A 27,398-nucleotide genomic window follows, 5' to 3' on the forward strand; every position below is an offset into this window, starting at 1 on the left:
TGCATTCGCATTACTTTACATGCTGTATGTCATTCCGTAAGTCGTGCAGGGTCCACTTGAATGAAAGAAAATAATGTGCTATTTATAGCCTCTTTTATTTTTGCAAAACGGTTTAAAAGGTCTCTACTTTTTGTACAAGTCTCTGTACAGTTAGAGCAAGTGTAGGTGTAGATTACACAGCATGAGGATTTAAGGTACCTTAAACTACTGAGCGATTCACTGTGGAACAGACCTAAAATACAGCTCGCCAGTGTCCTTCAATGTGGGCTCCACTAAGCACTGCATGTTTAAGTCAGGAAAAACAAATTAATGGGCTACTCTTTGCTGTGTGTGTGTTTTTTTTATTTTGCAAATTGTAAAGTATATTGCTGAATCAGTTTCGGGCTCTGCCCTGATTAACATGCGTGCAGCTAAAAATTATGAGATGCAGTATAGACTTTTCTCTGCATCCTGTTTTTACTTGTGCTTCAGATGTTATGAGGAGGTAAACATGATGTCAGTAAACAGAGTGTAAAGGGAGAACTTTCTAGAATCCAAGCCATTTGTTAACTGAATGTTACGCTCGTTTTTGCAACTTCAAATAGGCAGATTGATTGGAAAAAGGCCAAATCAACCAAAGTCACCCCCATGTTCCATTTCTCCCTAAATATTCATCAGCATTTCAAGTCTGAGGGACTTGCTTATCTCCAACTATTCTTTAGGTCATATCAGTCTGGTGTGCAACACCACTACAAAAATAAATTACTAGTTTCAGTACCTCCTTATACACAGTAGCCCCCTTGTTTATTAGAAACATTCGCAGTTTAGCTTCCATATTTGAGGAAGTGGCAATAAAGTGATTTGTGATAATGTACAGTGGTTTTTGCAGATGTGATAAAGTCCAACAAATGTGTCCACATCTGTTTATTGTTTTGGTATAGATGTTGGTCACAGATATTGCAGTCTGGCCTGATTATCTGTATTAAGTATGAGTATGTTGTGGAAGCTATGTAAAACCATGACTGCTTTTTTGTGTTTTTCTCTCTTACTTGATCATATTTCATCGAAATATTTGAGAGTGGTAAAGCAGTATCAACTTTTCTATTCAATTGGCTAATAAGTTTCTTGCAGGAATGTCTTTTTGAAAAGTAAGAATCTGAATTGTTGGTTGTTTTTTTGTTTTTTTTTTTCAACAAAAAAATTTGAAAATTATATTTTTCATTGGACATTAATTAAAAGTGCTGCAAAACTAACTGAGTGGTTCTTTGCAAAAGAATTTTGTGAGCTTTCTCTTAAATCAGGAGTGTCACATTCAGTTTTGCTTATAGGGCATATATGGCCGAAAACCTTTGCATGTAATGAACAATCCAGACACAAAACAGGTGATGAACAGCCTGAGGTATCTTATTGAAAAACTATTACACACGGAAGTGGCTCAGAGATGTGCGATGGTGAGGCTCATTTAAAAACATATTACAACATAATCCCTACCTGTTTGACCCAAGTGACTCCTTTTTTTACTTTTATTTTTATTAGTATTATTTTTCTTTTTAACTTTTTAACTAATTATAATCACAATCTATAAAAGCTATACTTGTGTAGATATAAGTATAGCTATATGAAGCTATAAGGTTCTAACTTGTAGTTAGAGACTCATTTATACTTTAATAGCCATATGTATGATGATAATATGTTGAATGATAATACTAACAAAAAAGAAGATGACGATGACAATGGAAATAGGAAATAGGATGATGATGATAATGATGGCTATTAGTATTATTATTTTATTTTATAATGGTTATAATTATTGTTATTAACTACGTTTAATTTATTTTTTCTTCTCTCTCTTGAGCCAAAAACTAACAAAAGTAATGCCTGTGTTCAGCTTTTACGCACTGCACATCAAATACACCTTCAACATTAACCTGTGTTGTTGTTTTTTTTATTTGAATGTATGTTATTTGTATTTAAATGCACAGTTTGTCTGTCTTGTCCTAATTTGTCCTGTTGTTTTGTTAGTGTAGTATTGAAAAAAAAAAGGCATAAAGAGTCTACACCACAGTTAACCTCCAAAATAAAAATAAATAAATAAATAAAATTAAACAAACTAATTTTAAAAAGAAATAATCAATAAATAAATAATTTTATGCTCACAAACTCACATGAATGTAATTTAACTTGAGTTTATAGACCTAAACGAATATATTATTTTACTATTTATGATTCCTTTAACTTATGAAGAGCTAGAAATACCTTCTGTACATTCTCACTACTTTGTATTAATTCCGGCATCACCTTATTTATTTCTTTAAAAAGACCAGCCATACAGAGATCCGAATTTACCCTTTGGTGACCCGGCTGTCGGACCCAGACCACGTTTCACGGCTCAGACTCCACTGATGAGTGTGCAATGATGGCTGAGCCGGTGGCGCCCCTGGTGGCCGGCAGGGGTACCGGGGAGCCAGCAGGAGAGTCGCTGCGTTGAGTCAGTTCGCCGTAGCTCTGCCGACTGGAGGGATGTGACCCCGGAACAGGACGCCCTCCTACAACAACACACCATTCAAACAGAGCACAGAAGAAAGTAAACCTGGACCAGGAGGGGTAAGCACAAATCTCCAGTTTTCTTACGAGGGAAACGTTGTCAGGGGGTTTAGGAACGATGCGTGTGCTCGAATCCCAGCGTTTGCACCTCTGGCGGAGCAGCGATACCTGGATGGTGTTTGCACCCATAGGAACTTCATTCAGGCTTTTGTCTGGGGCATGCTAGCGAGCTAGCTTGGTTAGCATCGCCCGCTTTGCCAGTGTGTAGCGCCTGGTTGTTGTTTTCCCTTTTGGTGGAGACTAAATGAAGCGGGTGTTTACGTTAAAACAAAAGCCACTCGGAAGTTAAAGAAACGAGTGTGGTCCGTACATTTTTCCTTCCCGTGAAGGATATAGCTTAAGACCCGCATCGAAAACGGACTGAGGCTCGCCGCTTGCTAGCGAGAGCGCTGCTACAGTTTGAACAGTCTGCGTCCCGCAGCATGACAACGGAACCAGTCCACGGTCGTGCGTGCCCACCTCTTAGAGAAACAGCTGTTTTTATTTCACTCTGGGTTTCCGGGCATTTCTGTTGCTTTATACACATTTGGGGAAGATTTAAGAAGACTTGTAAATGACCCTGCGATATCGTAGCTGTTTGAATCACTTGCACTCACGCTCACGATGTTCACAATATTGTTCATAACGTGTCTCAGATAACGGCTCCTTCTGTTTCCTGCTGGAAATTCCATGCGGTGCACAGTACATTTGTCCCAGTCCCCAAACACCCACCCAAAGGCAATGCTTGGGCTTGGAGTTTAAAATTTAAACATGAAGCTCCACCAAAGCGTTTTTGGCCACTTTCTTGTGTTCAAGTTTGCTTTTCACATAACCCACAAGCCTGCTTTTCTATTTTTGGATGGTCTCACCCATGGATGCATTGTGCCACACCGTCAGTTACCCATGTCTGCTTACACCACCACCACCTCCTCCTCCTACATGTCAGAAAGCTGACAATTCCTAGAGTGGCAAAGCTGGCACCCTATTGGGAGCAGGGCATTGATGAGTGTGGGTGTTGGGGCTCTGCCACATTGGCAAGCACACTTGAAATCTCCTGACGAATACCAGTCACGGACCGCAGTAATGTAAAGCCTGCCTTAGTTTGCACATTCTCCTAGCTGTCTGGATTTCTCAGAGAGATTAGGACCACTGGCCTCCTCGTGCTCGCTGCTCTTCAGCCTCCTCGAGCCCCGAGGGGACCTCATCAGCTGCCTGCCAGCAGAGTTTGGGAGGCAATGCTGTTTTATCTCATGACTGCTTGCTCTGTGTTTGGCACAGCACTTGTCATCCTGTCAGCATTAACCAGGCCACGTAGTAGACTTTTGTGGATTGACACCGCAACACTAGAACTGCTTGCGTCTACTCGTGGCTTACACGCCCAATCTCATTCCCAGTGAACACCAGATTAGATTTTTTTTTTAAAGAATTGGACTTAAAAACACTGTTTTATGGAAGTTAAGAGAGATGCTCATGTCTGTCTGTTCTATTGTTCCAAGCACATAGATCTCATAAATCAGAATTTAGTGCCCTGCCTTTAACGTTGGTTCTTTTGAAAATCTTGCAGCCAGTGCCCTCGAGGGGCCATCTTAAGGCAGCAGCTTCCGTTTCAACTTGACAAGCTTGACAAGTTCTGTGATCGTAAAAAAATAAATAAAATTATTTATTTTGTAATATGGTACAGTCTGTGGGAAAAGTGGCTTTATCGAATTAGACGTAAGAAGACAAAACCGCAGAATCAAGTCGTGTGAATTTTAATGTAAAATGTTTCTGCAAAAAACTTTTTTTTTTAAAAAATTCAAAGGAAAGCCGTGACATTACAGATGTAAATTTGCAATTAAATTCTGAACCATCTAGGAGGGGAAAAAGTGAAGTCGGGATGGACGTAAAGAATTAGCTGAAGAATAGTTGAATACATGGAGAAGCCCTGCTAAAGCTTGAACACTTGGGCAGGGTTGAGTTCATGCCTCACATGGTGACAACAAGACATGACCTACTTATCAATCATGTTCCCACAAACTAGTTCACGGCCATTGTCCCCCATTTACTGTCACCATTGTTGGGAACATTGTACATATGAAGAGGTGACAGCATGCAGACAGACACAAAGTTCAAGTCGGAGCCTTTCGGCTTGTTGTGTCGGGACCTCGATCTGCCCGTTCAATAGGGATTCAATTCTCTGGGTGTCAAGTAGACTTCCTTATGTGGGATGTTTGGCTATGACAATTTAAAATTTTCACTTAACAAGGCCCGAAAACTCTCAATAAACCACAAAATGAAAATTACACTATGTTGATATTTAATATTTAATCATCTCAGTGCATGCTGCATCCCCGTTGTGTTAGTATAGAATTCACAAAACTGATAAGATTGGGCTAAATTTGCCAAACTACAGTGTTGAATGGCAACATTGTGCCGCCCTAATTCCAGTCGGCTAGTTTTAATACACGCAATGACCCATTGGTAGAAAAGAGCATGTGTTCGTAAATGTGTGTACCTGCAGCAGCACAGCTGCTGTGCAGAACCAGGCCAGGTTGTTGGCAGCTCAGCTGGCAGCCACACCAAGCTTACTTAGGTTTCTCACACATTTGCTCGGGATGTTGCAGCAGCCCGTGACTCCATTCAAGTTATTTTACAGTCTCGGCTTTTCCTCCCCCAGTTTAAGCTGTTGACCTATCAAGAGCCCTATGCAGTTGAGTTCTGCTGGCCAGAGGAATTTGATTTGTAAATCAGATGTCATGCATCATGTGAGCAGCTGATTGCAGAGCCAGTAACAGTGGCAGCCTCCGCCCTGCTTGACCCTCAGCAAATGTGAAGACCTATCACATTGCATCCTGTAATCCCTGGCAGCAGACCCTCATTGCACTGTTAGGCCAGGCCAGAGTCCTGAAATGGTCTTGAGAAGTTTATGTTTCTCAGAGACACTAATGGGTACCAACACACACATAATCACAATTCAACACAAAATATTCAGCATGCGAGCAATAGGCCTGTCTCTATTTTTAAAGTGGCATTACTGAATGTGTAGTGGCTTTTAAGAGATGTGGCACTGCAATGACATTTGAATCAAGCATAATCCCATTTGCTGGAGTGGGAGCAATCTTTAACTGTGCACTTTTAGCAAACATTGGTGACAGTAGTCATTTTAAAGTAAGGCCTTTGCTTGTTATTTCCATCTTGGCAAGCATGACACGCGTGTCCCATGTTTCACCCTGATAACAGGAGAAAACGCACTGATGAAAAAAGCAGTACAATGTGATCTGTCATTCTGGTTGTTTTACGTGCAGACACTAGTGGAAACAATAATTGCCTCCATGTTTTTAAAAAGTGTATATATAATGTTAGTGGTGCACTGCAGCCTCACTGCAAGAAGGTTTCTGGTTCTCGAATCAAGTTTGCATGTTCACTCTGTGCCTGTTAGGTTTTCCTCCCACAGTCCAAAGACATGTCTATTAGGTTAATTGGTGATCCTGAGCTGAATGTTGATGCGAGGTAGATAAAAAGCTTAAAATGTGTAAAATACTGAAGGAATGCATGATTTGAGTACATATTTCATAACACGTTGAACTACACAGTTTAACGTGAGATTTATTTTCCTGCACGTTTATCATAACTTGATTTAAATTTTAATCTGAAAAAGTATTCATAGAGACCTTTTACTAATCCAACCAAATATGAGCTCAGAGGTGGGCGATAAAGCCCAACAGTTATATCATAATTTTTCAAGGAAATTTGCAATAATGATATTTCTGAGGACAGTTTTATTGATGTTTACAGCTTGCAGGCAACAACATTTATTAGTGCAAACAAAATCGTTCTTTTGAAATGAGACAGACTACGTAATTCAAAGTGCGAATCTGCTGAAACAATGTGCCAGCAGTAGCATTATGGTGCACCAGTAGGGCAGCAAGGACAATATAGTCACATATTAAAGCTGAAATTAAAAATATTTCCTACCTGATATTTTTCTCTGTTTGACCAGCTGCTTAAAGCCCTCCTTTTCCACAATGCAACCCCATCAGTAATTTCCCTCCAATGTTTGCTCTTCCTGTTGTATGGAGTGCACTTAGCCGGCATTCCGGCGATGCTCGGTTCAGTCATTTGTTTACTTTTGGGTTGCACATCAGCAGCTGCTAGCATCTCTTCACACACCTTCGTAGCCTGGTTTTACACGACTGTGTTTTTCTTTTGCTGTGAGTGGTGAAACAAATTTGTTGTTTCCACGTTTAGCGCGAATAGTTTTGTGGGTACTAAATAGTCATCGGAGGCTGGCGTGCAGCTCCTGCTGTCAAAAACAGGATCTGGCCTTGTCTGATTGTTGCGTGCACTAGATAACATAAACACTTTACATGTTTAATATATTATCGATTGATGTAACATGACACTGTTTTGTCAGTTTTCTGCCTGTACTGTCATGGATGGTATGTTGTGGCACAGCCCTAGTATGACTTACTGCAGAAGTCAGAGATACTTAGTCTCTTACCACATGCAATCAGGGCAGGGCATCTCAGTACTTTTGTTCATGTATAGGCCGATCTTCAGTTTAAGCTAAACCTCATTTATGTTACACCCTGATACCTGTAAATGGGGAGTACCCATTAAATCTGTTTATTTTATTGAAAAGGGACAATGCACTTTAACTGTTAATGACCATTTAGGTACATCATATAAATGGGCCAGATGTATGCCAATCATTACACCAGCATAAATATCCCACAATGCAATGCAGTAGTACATGAAAGAAATTGCTAGACAGAGATTAAGGCAACTGAGATCTAAGTCAGTAGCTCTTCCTTTGAAGTGTTTAAATATATGGTTTCACTTTGCTAGGCATAATATACTTTTAAAAATTTTCCTAATCTTTACTTGGTTAATCTTAAACGAGGTTGGGTTACCATGGTAACATATCTCCAGCCAGTTCTCAAGTAGTAATGTGAATGTACTAAGTAGTGCATCCGTAGAAATGTATGCTAATAGTAATTCACAGGATAGGCTGAACAATGGCACATAGCTTGGGATTTCAGATGCAATGCCACATTAATCAAAGACATCAAAGAACTTGGACTGCGACTAACTGTTGTGTATGCCCACGCCATGCTGCATAACTGCCCTTGTTATTTGAAGGTTTAAAAGTCATAAATTATAGAGGGTTGAACTGAAATTGTTAAAATGAGCACTGTAAGGATACACACTCAGTACAACTGGAAATTTTAGTCCATTTATAGGTCAGTCATGGACAAAACAACTCTTAAAAATCCATAAAATAGAGACAAAAACACGATAAAATTCCAGGCATTCTCATTTTTAGACTCTTTAGTTTAGTTTCAGTGATGATTTAGTTTAGCTCCACTGCCTAGAGGGGCTCAGAGAGCCTGATGTCTCAGCTCAGCCCAACAAGACAACACTGACAAAAGCACAACACAGGCAGAGAGGGGGGAGATTATAGCTAGATCAGCACAAAAGAAACCCTTTGATTATGTCTGGAATATTAGCCGTATGTGTCTGGGGCTGGCTGAGTATCCCTCGAGGGATTAGCTTTGAGCCAGCCCACCTCTAGAACCTAACCTCGGGAACATACAAAGGAGTCTGACAGGATCCTTATTGTGGTCCTTGAAAGGATTTGAGACGTTACACAGCAGAGCACACCAGAATATTGCTAGCATGATCCTAGTAGGCAGCAAATATCACTATGCCTAACCATGTTTATATTCGGAGCATTTCAGCAGAGCAGGAGACAGTTTTACTCCTATATTGCATCTTTAATGTCTGAATCTTTTACATACATATACAATCATTATGAAGTTTTCTGTTTTAAATCTTATGCCTTATTGTGCTGATTAAAAGTATCAACTTTTGAAGGCATGTTATCTAGTGGTAGACACCAGATGTGTTGTCTACTCATGAATCACAAAATTAATGTTGAGATCACAGCAGTTGACTTTCTTTCGAAATAAGAAGATTTAGGTGAGCTAGCAGCTAGCGATGGTTGGACTCCGGTGCACGTATTTACAGTATAGAAAAATCTGGTCAAAGAGGCGTTGCTGAAACTTGGAAACAAAGCCTATGCGAGAAAAACCAGGATGTGGAAAAAATAATGATAGACACTCTGGACAGATGAGTCAGAAGTTTAAAATATTTGGTTGTAAATTTATGGTAGAAGAAGAGCTAAGAGCACTACAACAGGCAGCGCTGAAGAATATAGATTCTTGAAGGTTTGGGTCTGGGGTTTTTTGGCAAAGAATTGATCAGAATTAGTGGCAAATGCAGTTCTACTGTTCATAAGTCTGATCCAGATGCCTCCTGGATGATATTGTTAGTGGTTTTCTGTGCATGTTCTGAAAAACCAGAGTAGAACAACCTGCAGGTTTTTATCTATCACGATTGATGGGTTTTATTGACCCCCAAATTAATTTGTGCAGTGTGATAGCAATCCTGAGCATGTAGTCAGATTCGTGAAGATTTGGCAACGAGAAGAGCCGACAACAGATGGCATGGCCCCCATGGAGCCCCCAGCATCAAGGAGTCATTCTGAGATAACATAAAGAGGCAAGACAGACTAAATCCACAGAAAAGCTGCAGCAGGCACTCTAGGAAACACCTAATGACCTTCATGCGAAGGACCTTTCAAAGATTGATGCTGTTAGAGGCATAAGGTGGTCACATCTCACTTAGCAATAATGTAAGTTTTGCACTGTGCATGAAGTCACTGACTGAAGTTTGATGTGGCTTTTTTATTTGTCAGATATGTAAAAGTAAACCCTGCATGAAATAAACATGATTGTTTGGACACACATTGTTATATGGTTTGAAAATCATCTCAAACTGGACTTTACCCTACGCTGGTGGGTTGTTTGGTTGGTTGTCTGTTTTATTTTGAACATGTAAATAAAATAAAATACATTGTACACAGTAAAATTAAAAGGGAAAAAACATTAATTTGGCATTGATATCTTAGTGTTTATCAATTTAAAATTAGACAATATACATATAGAACTACATATTCTGTTTTCTGCTCTCCCACTGTCACTTGTTATTTAAGCTTAGTTTAGCCTTCACTGAGAGCATCTACAGAGTACATGTGAATTATTGTTGGGTAATTATCAACGTGGCTGGAAAATCAGTTTGTTTAGTAGGATTGCATGTGTGAAACTACTCGATCTATAAGCATCTTCACAGCGTTAATTACAGCGTTGTACATTTTGTAATCCGGTTCAGTTTGTACCAGAGCTGTAATTATTTTATTTTATCTCTGTAGCTGCTCTGCTGCCCAAAATAGTCATCTGTGAATTAATCCTTCTGCTCTCTACCAGCCAGGAGAAGCAAGGATGAAATCCACAGAAGATTCTTTTTTAAGTGACTCTCAAACACATTATGATAATGTAAAAAATATCTCTGATCGTCCTGATTTACATTTTCCACATTGTTTCTCATTTCTGTCGAAATTGTCCTTATGGGACTATGCGGCATGTTTGTTCTTCTTACAGCAGATATTGCTGTGAATGTGAGATAAAATAAAATCATTTCAGGCTGATAAAAATACAAATTGTAACTCTCTAAACAGTAGTGAGGCCGGGTAGACATGGTGCTAAATATGGACAGTTTTTAAACTTCAAAAGGAAACATCAGAGGATCTGAAATGCCTCAGTCATGAAAGCAGTAGGCCTATTTATACAGATGGTGAATTTTGAATATGTCGGTCCAGCAGCAGGAGGGGGAAAATGGTTACATTGTCACATCTCAAAATATGACAGACAACTGATGGGTCTTTGTTCCATCATCATTTCAGCCTTCATAGATCTCAAGACAACACTTTTTGGCAATTAGTCTAATGTTTCACTTCAGACGCTCTCCTCATCCTCTACTCTTTGTCTAGTCATATTCAATGACTGTCATATTCCCAGTGTGCAGGCAGATCGGAGCTCCTGAGTTTCATTCATTCTTCATGCTGCTCGTCTACGTGCTGGTAGGTCTCTTTCCGGGAGTCTTAGCTCTTGTGTTTGTCTGAGGTTAGGTGCTCGGAGAAGTGATCAAACGTGTCGCTGCTGCTGATCTAAAGACACTGACACCTCCCCGGCACCCTCTACCAACATCCTCCCTCCATCACTACCCCCATCCAAATAAATTCACACAAGATCACCGCCAATCCCCTGAAGGTTTACTGAGCAACCGAACTGATGCTGGCAAGCTCGTCTCAGTCTTTTCATGTCTTTCTTGCTTTGAGTCTTCTGGAGCAGCTCTCCAATTAAGCTACAGCTGATGCTCAGGTTGAAGGGAATAACTAATGTATTTATCTGCTCCTCGTTCAGCGTCCTGCTACTTCCTTTAGCTGACAAGGAGACGTCAAGTACTAGCTACTTGCAGTAAACAGTCACCAAAGATTGCTATAATTACAAAGTGCCAGAAGCATGGTCTCCAGCTGCTCTGATCTGGATGAATCCACATGCTCACAGTGGCAAACGCTAGCCAGTGGCCTACGGTACCCCATTCATCCTCTTTCCCCAGGGCTCTGGAAAGGGGGAACAGCAAGCCAGCTCCTCAATTAAATATAACCCTACATCAAACAGCCTGTCAACATGCATTAGTGGTCCTTTGTATAGATAAGAGGCCAAAATAAATTGCAAGTGCTATCATAGTCACTGTGGCTCTTATGAAATATTCTCAGAAGAACAAATCCTGCCATGCATGCTGATATTTTCTCTCTATTAAATCTTTTTTTCCTTACATAATTTATCCTTTTTAATGATTTATTTTGCTCTTTTGTGTGAATTGTTTCTCTTGTGTGTTTACCCTTTGCGGTTAAATTCAGGGTTGATATGAAGACGTGCTGTATGCTTGTCTGGTTGGTGCGGCATAAAAGAGATCTAATGTGACAGCAGCCGACCTTGGCGTGTGTGTGTGTGTGTCATATCACAGCAGAACCTTTTCCTGTCACACACATTGGATTTGGCAGCTCCTTTTATCACCTTCTTTTTGCTCCCGGTTTTTTTTCCCCCCTTTGCCTGTTTTTCGCATCTCTGCAGACTGACAGTGAAAATAGGTCATTAGTTAGATGGAGAATAAGAGATGGAAACAGGCAGGGGCGAGCTCTGTGTAAAAACTGCCATGCAATATTAATGATGCTGCAAAGAGCCAAACCTGCACTTTAACTATATGAAGTAGTCTGGAAGTACTGGAAGACTGTGGGTGTGGCTGTCCGATATATCTATATATCAGAACTGCCTTATTTTTTTGTGGCAAAGCAAACAAGGTGCTGGAAAGTTTCCTCAAAGATTTTTGGTTCATGTTGATATGATGACACAGTGACGGTGACTGTGGAGGCCATTTGAGTACAGTGAACTCACTGTCACGTTCAAGAAACCAGTTTGAAATTATTTAAGCTTTGTGAACTGTGGTCATTAAGAGTTGGACATTGTCATGAACAAAACTCAGGTAGGCTGTTGAGCCTAAGAGCCTTGATTATATTCTGTTTCGACACGGACATCTGAACATATGTTTGCCCAGTAGTCATTCCTGTTATACTTTAAAATCTGCGGCCTGTTGTGGATATATATTTGGTACATTTTTTTATCTAAATTTTAATCTAAATGCTCAGTAGAAAGATCCTGATGGACAATGCTGATGAAATTTACATAAATCGTACCCAACCAGACCGACCAATGCAATAAGTACAATGAAGGCCAAGGTGTGGCACAAAAATATTCTCCGCACCATTACAGCACCACCCGCCTAGAAAGCAGGATGGATCCATGCTTTTGTGTTGTTTGTGACAGTTTATGACTCTACCTTCCAGATGTTGCAGCAGAAATTGAGGTTCATCAGATCAAGCAGCATTTTTCCAACCTTCTGTTGTCCAATTTTGGTGAAATGAAGCTTCAGTTTCTTGTTTTAGCTCACAAGAGTGACACGGGGTGTGGTCTTCTGCTGCTGTTTATTCTCACCTGCTTCAAGATTGGAGGTGTTACACTAACAAAGATGCCCTTTGACATACCTTGACCTTAGCTTTTGAAAAGTGGTTGTTTGAGTTACTGTTGTCTTCCTGTTAGTTTGAAGCAGTCTGGCCATTCTCCTCAAAACCCTGATATCAAAAAGGCCCAGAGAACTGCCACTAACTGGATATTTTCTCTTTCACTGACCATTTTCTGTAAACTCAAGAGAGAGGATCAAGTGGGGAAATTCCAGTAGATCAGTCAATTTGTGTCTTTAGTTTGGTCAGGTTGAATATGCAGAATAACACAACTGCTGAAGATACTCGTTGAAATGGTCTAATCTTTATTGCCTAATCACTCTTTGAGCTTGGCTCTTGTCACACTGTGTCACTGAAACAACCCAGTTGTCTCATATCAATACTGTGTTTGTGTAACTGATTTTCACAGATCTTGTGTAATGCTGATGTGTTTGTGTGTCCAGAGCCACAGGAGCAGGGGGGATGAACCGCGAGGAGGCCCCGGGAAAGTCTCCTGAAGACATGTACATCCAACAGAAAGTGCGGGTCCTGCTCATGCTCAAGAAAATGGGATCAAATGTAAGGAGACACATTGATTACCGCAAAACTTTGCCATTTGAAGTTTCAGATTTAGGCACGCACAACTCATGCACACTGTGGTTATTGCTTTAGTTGGCAAAGACACACATTATAATAACCTGAAATCCATTCCCTAGCCAAACCTTCAACTGATCTATGCAGTTTGCACAGGTCATCACCTAATAATGTTGTTGTTAGAGTGAAACAACAACAGAAGATAGTCCTCAGTTTATTTGGCACACATTTTGTTTGTTCAAGCAATGTGTGCTAAAGGAGCAGAGAGAAGAAAAACAGATCAATTTCTTTGAAATAATTAATGTTAAAAATCAAAATATTTTGGATCTAAATTGCCTCATGGCTGTTTCTGGGAGAATTGCTATGTTTCATTAATCAGCATGTTGAACAGAAGTATTTGACTTAGTCTTTGAGGTCAGTATTTCAATTTGTTTTTACTTTTTTGTGATTTTTAAAGTGACTTTGTTCACTCCTCTTCAGCTTACGCCGAGTGAAGAGGCTTTTCTCCGAAATTACGCAGGTGTGGTCCACAGTCAGATGAGCCAGCTACCGCAGCACAACATAGACCAGGGTAAGGCTGTGACACACACACACACACACAGTTTAACGGTGCAGTCATTTTAGCTGAAGCATTTTTTTATTAGGAAATATTTGTTCATGTAGTTGCAAAATACATTCATGTGAAAAAGTTTTCTCAGCACTTCATGCTGTTCTGTGAAAAATGAACTACGCCCTTACTGCTTCCATAGAAATTAACAGGGCAAGTAGCCACTAGGTGCTGATAAACAAAAGCACTTTATTAATTGATTATAAAATCAGATCTGTTTGTCAGTTGGCATTAATTTAGGTCTGGAGCATTAGGTGTTTAACACACTGCCACACTCTTCCCTGGAAGAATGTCTCACTAAATTCACCCCAAGGTCAGACTGTTCAATACAGAGAGAAATTGCAAAATATCCAAGAGCTACACATCAGACTCCGCAGGTCTCGGTTAGCATGCTAAATGTTGATGTTCATGGCAATACAATTAGAATAACACTAAACAATTATGGCTAGAAGGGTTGCCAGCAGAAGGCCTCTTCTCTCTAAAAAGAGCTGGGCAGCATGGTGTAGGCTTGCAACACTGCATCTGAAGAAACCACAGGACTTCAGGAACAATGTCCTTTGGACAGATGAGACCAAAGTGCAGATGTTGGTACTCTAGAGTCAAATGCGAGGCCATATCCCTGACAGCTGAAGCTTGGCCCCCACCGGGTCATTCAACGGGACAATGTGTTGCAATGACCCAGACAAAGTCCAGACTTCACCCACATTGAAAAGTAGTGCCAGGGCCTTAGGAGAGCTGTACATGAATGATCTCTGGCAAACTTCAATGAACTGAAGGAACTGTGTAAAGAAGAGTGGGCCAAAATCCCTCCACAATGATGTGAGAGACTGTTGAAGTCATACAGAAAATAATGACTTAAGTTAATGATGCTAAAGGTGGTTCTACAAGCTACTGAACCATGTGGTGTGCTTAGTTTTTCATAGGACTGCAGAAAGATGGTTTTGGCACGCCCCAGTAAGTTTTATCCAGGGTGAAAAGAAAATCACTGTTATTGTAAAAAGACAAATTTTTAACTATCTTTGTTTATCAAATGGCAGCGAAATTCATAGAGATGAGATGAGGCCTCATATTCAACCCCCAAAGGCTCAAAAACCCTGTTGTACTCCTATTTTGCATATCAGTATAGTTCTAATTTTCATAGTTTTTTGTAAATATGTACAAATCAAAGGTGTTTATGGCAGCGTGCTATTGCTAAACATTTATAAAACATTAGCCCACAGACACCACCCTTAGAGGAAAAAATGCCCGACCAAAAACAAGGGGAAAATCCCTCAACACACATCATCCTTTACAGTCTGCACCCCAGCAGGCCGAACTGGTTCGCTGACTGTGCACAGGAGGCCGACTCAGCAGCCCACCAGCGCTGCGAGATTACTCACGCCACAAACAGCATGACTGGCTGGAAACAACTGACTCATCCTCAGCTCAAGCACATCACTAGTTTCTCCTCTGCTTTACTTAATGGATAATATTTTGATGTTTGCTCTGTAAATCACTCTTCATTACAGATGTAACCTTACAAATGCTGGTCATGCCTTGTCAAGACAGCAGAGGATGCTGTTGAGCTTTCTAAACCTGTCTGTGGTGCTCCTGAGCTTAATCCACCTGAGGGCGCTATATTTAACAAAATGTTATATGTGAAAAGGCACTGCAGTTACCTAAAAAAGCAGCAGCATTGTTATTTTATTTATTTATTTGTGAGTAGACTTTAGCTCAGTCCAAAAACACATCTGCGAGCTCGGAGTCCCGCTGTCCTCCTGTGGTGAACCTGCTGGGGCTCCGGTCTTGCTTTGCCCCTTATGATATTGGGTTCCCCAGGGGAGCTTCCAGCTTGGAAAATTGGCTTTGATGCTTCACCCAGAGGGAAGTGTTAGGTGTCCTTGTCTGCGTCCTTGCTCTGTGGGGAAACAATCATGTTTGAATTTAGAAACATCACATTTTCTGCGTCGAAGGGATTAGGCTGTGATTATATAAGGTGTTGAGTAAGGTGCGGGTAAAAGGTACGACGTGCTGTGCCGCGCCGTGCCGCCGAAGTACATTGACATTTTGTTAATCGCGCCCTCACTGTGCAGTGTGGGACGCGACATTGAATTTTTAATATGGGTCATTGCATCACTGATGATGTGTATTTCATTATTAGACTGCGTTCCTTCATCAGGCAGCAGAATATAAAGAACTGCAGCAGACAGGACGTATGATCGTGTCATATATTTCAAACTACAGCACCCGAATGGGAGATCAGTACTGGTTTGAAGTCATTAATTTATGATGTACATTTTTCTTTTTTTAACTGCAGTCTAGCTGTCAGTTTATGCTGCTGTGCTCGCCGCCTCTCACTCCATGCAAAGTCTTTGCTTTGTCAATAAAGCTAGGAAGAGTCTCATCAATTATGGAGGAATCTGGCGCTCCAAGTCTGCATTATACATCACAGAAACGGACACATTTAGTGTCATTTGGCAGCATGCCACTTCCTCGGTGTGCCAGTGGATAATTTGTGGTCTGCACTATGTCTGAGGTATTGTGATTAAGCATCGTGCAGATTGCTGAGAGTTAATCTGTTTTAAATATTGAGCGCTGTGCTGAAGGACAGCGGTTTGTAGGGATCAGCACACATGGGATCTTTTCAGTTGGTGTGAAGAGAAAGTCCAGTATTTGATCTCATTTACACTTGGTAATTGGGGAGTAAAAAAAGATGAAAGGAAGTATATTTGTTGCCTGGTAGTGAGTCACACAGCAAGCTGATAAACATAGGTAATTATGCTAATTTTATTCATACACTTTGAGGAAAGGGCGTTTGCACTAGAATGTATTTGAATGTGTATTTCTGCTGCTAGACAAATTCTGAACACCTGTACCGAGAGGTTTGACTCATGCTGTACTCTATCTAGTTTGCACTGCTCACACTTCATTATAATGACAGGAGACCTGTACCATCCCACCGGATGAACCAGCAGAACTGTCTGTACCAGCGAGTTATCTTCAGTTGTTTGGGGTTTTCTTTGGTTGCTAAATGAGATTGGCAAGGATGTCAACACTGTTACTAAAATGTTGCCATAAGTGAGGGTGGGTCAAGCTGGCAGTTGCATCTCCATAAACTTCTGGTTAATCTCTGCAGCAGATGCTGAAGCTACAGCTTTAATTATTATTCGCTTCGTAGTACTTAAGGGGTTGATATTGATAACGTTTTATTAATACCAGCATCATGATCATGTTGAATTATAGGCCTCATTTTTTTTTTTCAATCTCCTTATTGAGTTTTTCTGTCTGGGGAAAAATTGGTCTGCCCATGTTCTCAGCGTCGCGAACGGGTGACACGGTCATCAATACTGGTTTGTGGTTATGTGAAACGCAGCGTAGTTTGACCATGCTGACGCAGGATGCTCTGATACCAGCACCCTCAAGGGGTGTCAGCATGGAGCGATAGTGTCACACATGGCGTCATTGATCAGGTGGTGGGGTGCTTAGAGGGCGCTGCGTGCACAGTGGAGTAGTGAATGTCCTCTGATGTTATTCGAAATCAAGGTTAGGTTGTCTGCAAGACATCTCCTAAGGTGTAGCTCTACTGATGTGACTGATCCATCAGGGTTGCTGTCTGCTTAGCACGTTCTGGTGCAAAAATGATGTGCAGCAGAGAAGTGTTCAGTCTTCATCATGTCGAGTGGACTGAGTGGGAATGTAGCTCACATGAGACTCATTTTCTCAGACTCTGCTCAACTGCCAGATTTTTTTTTACTGGTTCTTCCTTGTGGGGGAAAAAAAACAACCAAACAAAAAACAATAGAAAATCAGCTTTCTGCCACTCATATTTCTTGTAAGAGTAGGGGTCACTGGATTTGCATTTCAGATAGTTTTAATTGGCTGATTACCATACATGCAAATACAGAATTTTGTTTTGCGATTTTAATCAGGCCAAAGAGGAATTCTCTGCCGAAGGCTCCGTAGCTGAGACGGGGGTTTTTTCCACACAGCTTTTTACTGTAATGCCTTAATGAAGTTGTTTTTTTTAATCTGCATAGAAGGATAATAAGCTGTGCTTAAATGCTGTTACCATGTTTGGCATTGAAGTGAGAAATCCTGAAATTGTGTTTTTTGGCACTCCCTTTGAGTGTTAATTGCCACTTTTTGACTAATACTGAACAATAACTGTGTCTATTTAAAGCGAATTAACACGTTATGATGCAGAGACCTCGTTGACACACTAGTTGACGCGCAGTAATACAGTGGTTGTCTTTGTAATAGGGCTTTTTATTCCTCCTCTTTAGCTCTTTTATCCACAGCTTTCTGTAATTGGCGTCATGTCACTTTAAACAATACGGTTTGTCAAAACGCTCATAAGGGCAGCAGTCTCAGGGCTTGTTATCCTTTCTGATTTGACGAGGGAAGTTTATTCCTCCCAGAAGGATGCTGCATGGCCTCAACAATAGAGGTGGAGGAGGAGTGGGGTTGCCATGGCAACCTCAGATGTCCCAGGAAAGCTGACCTTCCCTTCTGGGCCTCGGTGGTGTTGTGACGTGCTACACTGGTAGGAGTGGAGCAGGTGTCATGAAAGGGCCAGGCTGGGGTGCTAATTGCACAGCCTGGCTGTGATGTTCGGGTCTCTTTCTGTCTGTCTCATCCATTCATTCACCGCAGCCATGTTTGATCAATATATTCAGACCAGGTCAGAGCACTGAGCAAACCCCCTCCCCCCGCTTTGTTTGGCTTCTTGGCTTGGCCATAGCCGTATTGATCCTGGCTTTATCCGATTCCTCACTGCAGCATGAGTCTGCTGCCCAGCACTCAGATTTATTAAGTACCACGTCTGCCTCAGTTTCTCCTTATATCTCTATTCCAAATCTGCCAGAAGGTGTGTTAGAGTATGTCTGAAAGAACTGCTTTATGATCTCCTTAACCAAAACTGATTTTTAGTTCTTTTCTCTAAAAACAAATGTTGTTACAAACAGATCAAATCTATCTGTACAGCCTTGTTTATAAAGGATAGCATTAAAATAGTCTTTTTTTATTTTTAAACCACAAAGTTTTTGAGCTTTATTATCTTGTTTAAAAAGACCGTTTAAAATTATGTTGTTGTAATAATTACTAAGCAGGAAGAAGTGCAGGGCTCTGAGCCGACAGACCCACTGTGTTTGGTAAATATTTTGAGCTGGACCACACACACTTCCCCGCTGTGTGTCACGCTTCTTAACTCGCCCCTGCTGTTGTTGAGTTTGGGGGGATGATGGGTGTCCCACGCCTTTATCCCCTGGCCTGACCCTGCACAGATTGTGACCTGAAGTGTTGCTGGTGCTTCCTCGCTGCTACACTAGAGTCATCATGTAGAGGCTGGAGACACCCTCGGGAGTGCAGCTTGGCGCCTTTGACATCAAACAAACTTCTTTTTGGGTTAATTCACAGTTTTCTTGTCCTCTGAGGTTTTTCTGCAGGCCTGTGTGTTTTGCAGTTAATCCCAGGCAACCACATTTTGATTTGTAGTCTCAGAGAAGCGAAGAAAGGCTGCTTGCTTATGAATATGTTCATGTGAACGCATTAATGTTCTTATTTTTTTTCTTTTGGTGGGCTGAGCACATTTACTGTCACTGTATTCATATAATCCACCATCCGGTGTTGTGCCGCTCTCGTGTGGCGAGGAAGGAGCCAGTGTGAGGTGGGTGGGGGAGCAGGAAGGAGAAAGGGGGCTGGACGCAGAGCTGCAACGAAACAGACCGAAAGCTTTTTGCTCATAGGCCGCAACGGGAGTGATGCAGTCGTGATTTTTATCTGTCGCTAGGCAACAGTGTTGAGGGACCTGACGTTTCCATTTTGTTGGCGAGAGTGTGTGCGTGTGTGTGTGTGTGTGTGTGTGTGTGGCAGGGCAAAGTGCTCAGATAAAGCCCTTCCATCCATCTGTGGAAGTATTTGGAGAAACTATCGGCTGCTTTATTCTGCCCAAGTTGCTCAGAGCGTGAACCGCCCGCTACACAATAACGAACTCCCATCACACAAAATAATTCAGGCAGGCGTTTATTCTGATGAATGGCTGTTATTACACGCTGCTGCACCAAAACATGATCCGTGCTATTCAGCAGAGGTGTAATTCAGGTCGACTCTCCTATTGTGTGGTATTACATAATTGTCTCTTTTTCAAGCACCATTTATCCCCACGTGGTGTCTCAGAGCAGATGAGGTTTGTGTTATGAGCTGAAGTCAAGCACCATGTTTCTGATACTGTTTTTTTTCTTTCTTGTACGGTAGTCTCTTTTGGGTAAGCCAGGGAGCTCCCATGGGAGGGGGAGCTTGAAAGATCACATTAACCCTCCGCCCCCCTCAAAAAAATCTTGATCTCATCAAGCTCCAGGATGACCTGAATGCGCTATAGAAAGATGCAAATTATTTTCCCAGAGCGATAGCAAATTAAAAACAAAATTCTGCTTTTTTGGAGGGTCTGTGCCGTCTGATGAGGAGGGTCCGCCCTTTGTGCCAAATACATGTGAAGGCTCACAGTCCCTGGCCTACTTTCATATCTCCATAATTAGAGCTGGGCGATATGAGATTTTTTCATATCACGATATGTTTTTTTCATTTCAGGCGATAACGATATCTATCATGATATAAGCCAAATAACTATATTTGTAAGATTTAAATGTGCCGTTGCTCACAAGTAAAATGTGAAATAATCAGCAGCTTGTTTTTAACTATTTATTTCCCATAATAAGTTCAACAGGGTAGATGTACTTAAGGAACATGAGACTTTTTCAGATAAATAAAGGCAAATATTGCAAACTACACAAAAGGCAGCCGCTAAAGCGTTTAAGTTTCAAAATAGAACAAACGAAACAGACTAAATTGTCAATTCCACTTAGAAACAAAATATTAATTCTAAAAATAAATCTTAGTTTGTTTTACAGAAGAACAGACAAAACTGACTAACTTTTGTCAATATCAAATAAACTGAGAACTAAAAGGAAATTCTCAATCTCTCCTTGTTGTATAGCTGAGCTTTTCAAACAGTTTTAACAGTTACTTTAGTCTGACAAAAGCCGAATGACGAATTAGCGCTTCCAGTCAGAGACTGAGGCTACGTCCACACGTACACGGGTATTTTTGAAAACGGAGATTTTCCGTTTTCGTTTTAAAAAATAATCCCGTCCACACATAAAGGCAGAAATGAAGGAAAACGCTGCTATGAACATGCCAAAGCAGCAGGTGGCGCTAGATTCCTAGCCGTGCAGAAATGTTGGCCAATCAGAAGTCTAGAAGCCTCGGTGGGAAAAAGTAAACAAAGCTGGGGCATAGAAGCAGAACCGAGTCGTATGTGTGGAGGGACAGTAACTGTGTGTATATGTAAGCATTTAAACACTGCAGAGAGTAGAATTAACAGTAACAGTATTGTAGAAATTCATTTCACCGAAACAATAACGTGGCGCACAGTGTGACGCATGCACCAGTTCATTGTATTTCCAGACTTGCTTTCGGCACATTTACAGTGCACGCTACTCTGTTTTTTGTCAGACTTGAAATAGCCGAAATACCTTCACACTACGGAACTTCTATGGCTCTTCCGTTCGACAATCTCTCCGGCATTGGAACCATCATCTGTTTTCTCTTCGGTCACGCTCGGTTGATTTTTCTAGTCGGCACACTCATTTCCTCCATTATGCGCTGGCTGCTTCCCAAACAAACACACGTGCGGCTTGGCACTTGTGCTGTACGTAACAAGTCACGCGACATGACGCTGCGGCTGTGATTGGTTCGGCTCTGCGCTACTGAATTTGGATTGGCTGACCTTTTTTTTTTTTTTTTTAAATTTTTTTTTGAGAGGACAAGAGCGGCGAGGTCTATCGCGATAGCTTAATTTCTCTATCGAGTAAAAGTTATATCGCGATACATATCGTTATCGTTCTATCGCCCAGCTCTATCCATAATAATTAAATCTAACACGCACTTCAGGGCTGAAGAGAAGAAAGGCTTTTTATAGCAGGCACACACGAGGTGCTGATAGAGATTCTTCTTAACCATTTGAAAAGGTGTGGAACTCGGTGTTAATGAGATTTCTTAGATGTTGCTTATTAGATGGTTTTTATGTCATCACATGCTCATGCGTACTGTGGATGTAGACTATTGCACCTTGCTATCGTTTTTCTCCTCTCATCGTTGAGGTAGTTTTTTTAATTTAAGGTTTTGGGAGACATTAATGGGGTCTCCCACGTCATTCTCAAATGAATCAGGTTGGGACATTATCTTCCGCTAGGCTTTTTCACATGTAACACGCAACAGTAGACTTGAAATACTCTATTTAGCTTAGATGAGGGTGCTGCCTGCTTAGAGCTTGCATAAGGGAGGACACATGACCCCCAGTCACTCGTTGTGATTTAGCTAAGCCACTGTATTATCACATGGGTGCAAATCAGCCTCTCCGGCATCACTCTGACTTGAAGAGCTGGTGGAGGAAATGCCCATTGACATCCTATCCAGCAACAGTTATGCAGTGGTGCAAAAGTACTTGATAGTCATGTGACAAAGAAAAGACAGCGTCTTAAAAAACACAAAATCTAATAAGAATAAACAGGTATCTGCACCTCGAGAAGTAGCAGAGGGTTTGGAAGTTTGCTGTTTCTGCAGCATTCAGGTGTGTGTTAGCATGATGCCAAGGAGGAAAGCCATCTGTCGTGATCTTAGAGAAGCAATAGTTGCTGGTCCAACAATCTGGGGAGGGTTAGGAGGCCATTGCCAAACAATCATTGCCAGTGTGCATCCCAGCAAATTCACCCCAAGGTCAGAAAAACAAAACAACAAAATAAATAAAGTTTCATCTCAGCTTCTGCAGGCCTGAGTTAGCATGTTAAATGTAAATATAGCTTGTCTGGAAGCTTTGTCAGGAGAAAACCGCTTCTCTTGGGTTTGCAAAGTTGCACATTGAGAACAATAACCTTCAGAGTTGCAAGACCAAAGTGGAGACGTTTGGTTATAACACACAGTAACACATTTGCAGAAAACCATTTGCCCGCATCATTTCAGCACAAACAAGTCAAACCAACTGTCACCGCAGTGGTGGGGATGATGATTTGCGCTTGTTTTGCAGCCTGTATAAGTATTTAGAGTCAAATGTGAGGCTGTCTGACAGCTGAAGCCCACACTGCCTCATGCAGCAGGACAATGAATCGAGCAAAGCAAAACATCTGTAAGAATAACTGAAAAAGAAAAGAATTAACATCTTGCAGTCAAAGTCCTGACCTCAGCCTGATTGAAATGCTGTGGGGGGGACCTTAAGAGAGCTGTGCATGAATGAATGCAAACACACATCAATGAACTGAAGCAATGATGTGAAGAAGTTGTGTTGTCCTGTATGTAAAACCTTAAAATTAAAAGAGGGAGAGTACTTCCTTTTTGACAACTAGATATTTTCTTCTTTGTTTAAACTCTGAATGCCGGAGTGCTTAATATGAGAGAACAGCTGAATATATGAGGCACTGAATTACCTTTGTATATTTTATTTAATGTTATGTGAACAGAAGTGGAAAATGTATATCCACTTATGAGAGTAAAAAAACACACTCGGTGGGTGTGTGTCCAAATCACTTGACAAATCACAGTTGGCAGCAGACTAATGAATGATTTCTTGTTAAGCAGAAGCCAGCTGAGAAAGTCCTTTTTGTGTAGCTGGCAGGATTCATTAGTTGACTCAACACAAATGAGGCTGTAATTATCGGTTGGTCCTCATTAAGGTGGCAAAATGAAACGAGCACAGAAAGAATAAAGGAAATGGTAAACACTGATAGTTTTTTCCACGAATTGGAAATCTGCTGGATTCTCACACAGTTTACTGGCAGACACACTTGTACTACAGCAGAGGACACTGACTGGTGCTGAAGCCTCAGATTTAAGTGTTATCATTGCAGAGCAGGATGTAGGAGGTCAGTGAGCCACTCAGGGTGTTGCAGTATCTCCAGTCAGAGTGCTGTGATTTCAGATTGAGGAGGGTGGGTTCCCACAGTAGGTGATACATATATGGCGATACACGAAATTACCTGCATGCACCAAAAGGATTTTCACAGCAGGGTATTCCCCTTCGGCTTTATAGTCACAGCTGACAGGATTTACAGGATACCGACGGGATCCTAGGACCTGTGGAAAACTTGTCTGGCTTCACACTTTGAACTCAAACGTGTTTTGGGTTTTCCGATAGCACAAAACATGTGGAAGACTGACCGGGATTAGGGCTGCCACGATTAGTCGACTAGTCACGATTATGTCGACTATTAAAATCGTCGACGACTAATTTAATAGTCGACGCATCGTTTGAAGCTTTGTAAGATCACAAAGGACGCAGGAATGAGTAGTAGGATTTAAGAGTGTAATAACGGACTGAAACAGAAGATGGCAGCACTGCATGTACAAGGATGCCAGCTGCCATTAAACCCCGAAGAAGAAGAAGCTGTGTCCCAGAATTCATAGCGCAGCTGTCAACAATGGCGGCAGCTAGTTAGTTTTAACTTTACTCTTATTATTCTTTCTGGGTCACAAAATAAACCTTTAACATATTTTCAGGCGAGAATGTAGCTGTGTAAACCTCAAATATCTGCTCAGTTTATCAAGACACCACGTATTTTCAAAAGCGCTCCGACGTTTTCGGAGACGTCTGTTACCCACTAGCTCGTTAGCTAGGCGGGGGCAAGGCTAACTAGAGCCGTGAGAACACCGGACTCCCGGCAAATCGTTTTCAAACCCACCGCCGTCTTTCGCTAGTCAGGTTAAACATATATATAAGTCACTTAGATAACTTAAAAATGTTGTTTGGCTTTCTTTAGTATTTTATTTGTTCCTGAGTAAATCGGTTTGGCTGAGATTAAAGTTATAGTTTTTACACAGCTAAAACTGTCAAGCAGACAGCTGATTATCAGAAGCTGGAGAATATACTCCGGTGTCCTGTTATATTTTAGAAAGCAAGGAGTTTATTAAACTTCACCGAAACAATCTGCAAATTTCATTAAAAATTAATAAACTACCATCTTGTCTTTATTTTTAGTTAGCACAAACACTTCAAGCTGTAAGCTAATGATAGTTATATAAGACCAGATGCTGCTGGTGCAATAAGCTGTACGCTGTACCTCCAATGGATGATGATCTGATTAGTCGACTAATCGCAAAAATAATCGGTGACTAGTCGACTATCAAAATAATCGTTTGTGGCAGCCCTAACCGGGATAGATGCATGTAGCTAGAAGAATGCAATTTGATCCCTCACGGCAGAGAGCGGCCTTGTTTTTTGTGCATGCAGCCCAACAAATGTTTCGCAGACTTGACTTTGTTGTAAATGCATCAGGTAACTTTCATAAGTCTCTGCCCGAGGCCTCTTCTCAAATCTTTCATGACTGGCGCAAAAGTTCCTTAGTATTTCTGTATGGTTGTGTTTGCACTTACTGCTTCTGTGCCTAGTCCAATATTTAGACCGACTCTAAGAAAAGGCAACAACACGTTTCCTGTTAGTCAGAAAAGTAAATAGTTTCTTTTAACAGCTTATCTTCTGAAGCTGGAAGTAAAGTTTCCTTCCCAGTTGATAATAAAATCCTTACCTTTTTTGGTTTTCCATCATGTCCTGTCCGGGTGGCTACTAGAGGTGGGAAATATAGCCTCAAAACGATGTCCCGGAATAAAGGAAATTTACGATTATGATATTTCTGACAGTCTGAAAAAGAAACTCTAAATAGCTTTTTATCGATGCTTGCAGCTTGTGCAGGCGGCAGCATTTATTAGTGCGAACAAAATGAAGGGCATTTTCCATCCTTTTCCAATGTGCTGTTGTCACTGATGACATACTACTTCATTCAAAGTGTGTATCTATTGCCACAAGGGCCCAGCAGCAGCAGTGTTACAGTGCAACAGTAGAGACACGGCATAAGTCAAATGTAAGCGCACAAGTAGCCCAAGTAGTGTTTTTTTATTTCTTTTTTATCCTTTCTATCGTACTTTATCGATCGATGCTGGTGTTAGATAAAAAGCATGTCACATTAAAAGTCTGTATTTGTGTCTCACGTTGATTCTCAGGTGCAGAGGATGTGGTGATGGCGTTCTCACGGTCAGAGACGGAGGATCGACGACAGTGACCCTGGCTCCCGCGCCCCTCGTCCCACCCACCTCACCCCCAATCCCTCCCTGCACGTGATCCACACCACCTTTAATCTCCACAAACACGACCCCTGCTGAGCTCAGGAGAGGAGGTGAAGGGAGGATGCCTGAGAGGGACAGAAGAGGATGGGAAGAGACGGGGCGGGGGCTGCCTCACCCTCCACCCGGCCTTTTCCACCCCTCGACTCCTCCTCGTACAAGTCGGCGCACCATTACCTGAGATGCACTCAAGTGTGGGTCACTGCGGGCTGAAGCTTTGGCACCAAGGCAGTCAGTGAAAACACTCAGATCGTGTGGATGATTATCATTGGGTTTTTTGTTTTTTTAGGAGGGTTTGGATGTGTATCGTTCTGTTTGTATTGGGACTTCTTCTTTTTTTTAGCAGTGTTACATGTTGTATCTGCTGTTGCTGGTAGAATTGACCAGCGGGCTGACCGAAGCAAAGAGAATTATAGTTTTGGTCAAGCAGCGAGAGCGATGATTGATGAGTGTTAGAGGAGAGATTTTGATTATTTCTGCTTACCCCGCTGGGCTGAAGTTGTTTTTGGTTTAGCTGTTGTGTTATAAAGGCTTTTGTTTGCTTTCCACCAGGGGCCTCATTTATAAACATGAAAAATGCAAAATGCTCTCCCCTACAGATACAGATGTTAACTCGACCCTGCATTCTGGAAATAAAGTAAAATGCGTTGAACCCCATCAATAGGACAAAAAAAGACATATATTATTTTGTAGTTCTGCGGAGACGTAAACATTCCCATTAGTGGAGTTTCCGTGTAATTTGGTAAACATCCATCCATTCTGCCACTTATCCACGTCCAGCTCAAAGGGAAGGCACTCTGTGCTTAGATGCTCAAACCTCCCTCCCCCATAGCAGCTGCCTCCAACTCTCCTACAGGGACACTGAGGCTTTGCCGAGCCAGCGGAGATGATGTTATCTCTTCTAGCTGGACATGCCCGTAACATCTCACCTATAGGAAACCAAGTGCTCTGGACCACCTCAGCTAGCTAGTTTTAGATGGAGGTGATAGCAGGGTTACTGTGAATTCCTCCCGGGCGATTGAGCTCCTCAGACTATCTGTTACTCTGCTCGTCTTTCTCAGGAAGCTCGTTTTAGCCGCTTGTATCTGTGGGCTCATTCATGACCCAAAACTGTGCATGAAGTTGGGAACATAGATTCAGTGTAGACCACGCCAGCCCGTGTGTTAATCTCCCGCTACCTTCTTCCCTTCCTTTGGAAACTCTTCCACTAGACACATCAACTCATTTCCATCCCAGAGTTGGCACCCCATCCTTTTCTGCCAGACAACCACGCCAGATTTGGAGGTGCGGATTTTTAAATTCGCCCCTTAATACTCCACACGGAAATGTCATCAGCTAAAAGAAGTAAGCCACAGTGATATCTAACCCACCTCTGCTCTCCTTCATCAGATTAACCCAGAATGTTTTCAAAAACAAGTATGACTTGAGATCTCTGGAATTTTCCGTGTGGCTTGCATGAATACTAGTACGATCAGCTGATTGATGTGTGTAGTAACACTCTCAGCAGGCCCGTCATTAATCATTCATCTTTGACTACATGGGTTAGCAGGCTCA

General features: G+C 41.6%; 1 protein-coding gene across 1 annotated transcript; it reads left to right on the forward strand.

The window, feature by feature from the left end:
- The first annotated feature begins 2,487 nt into the window (after positions 1–2,487).
- On the forward strand, positions 2,488–27,398 carry ctnnbip1 (catenin, beta interacting protein 1). The gene is made up of 4 exons (XM_085344588.1): positions 2,488–2,583; positions 12,967–13,081; positions 13,577–13,667; positions 25,725–27,398. The coding sequence occupies exons 2-4, from the start codon at positions 12,986–12,988 to the stop codon at positions 25,781–25,783; spliced, it is 246 nt and encodes an 81-aa protein (XP_085200714.1). The 5' UTR covers positions 2,488–2,583; positions 12,967–12,985; the 3' UTR covers positions 25,784–27,398.

Source organism: Diplotaxodon limnothrissa, linkage group LG20, assembly GCF_057381915.1.
Source record: "Diplotaxodon limnothrissa isolate DT_005_m linkage group LG20, D_limnothrissa_male_GT1.1, whole genome shotgun sequence".
Taxonomy (NCBI): Eukaryota; Metazoa; Chordata; class Actinopteri; order Cichliformes; family Cichlidae; genus Diplotaxodon; species Diplotaxodon limnothrissa.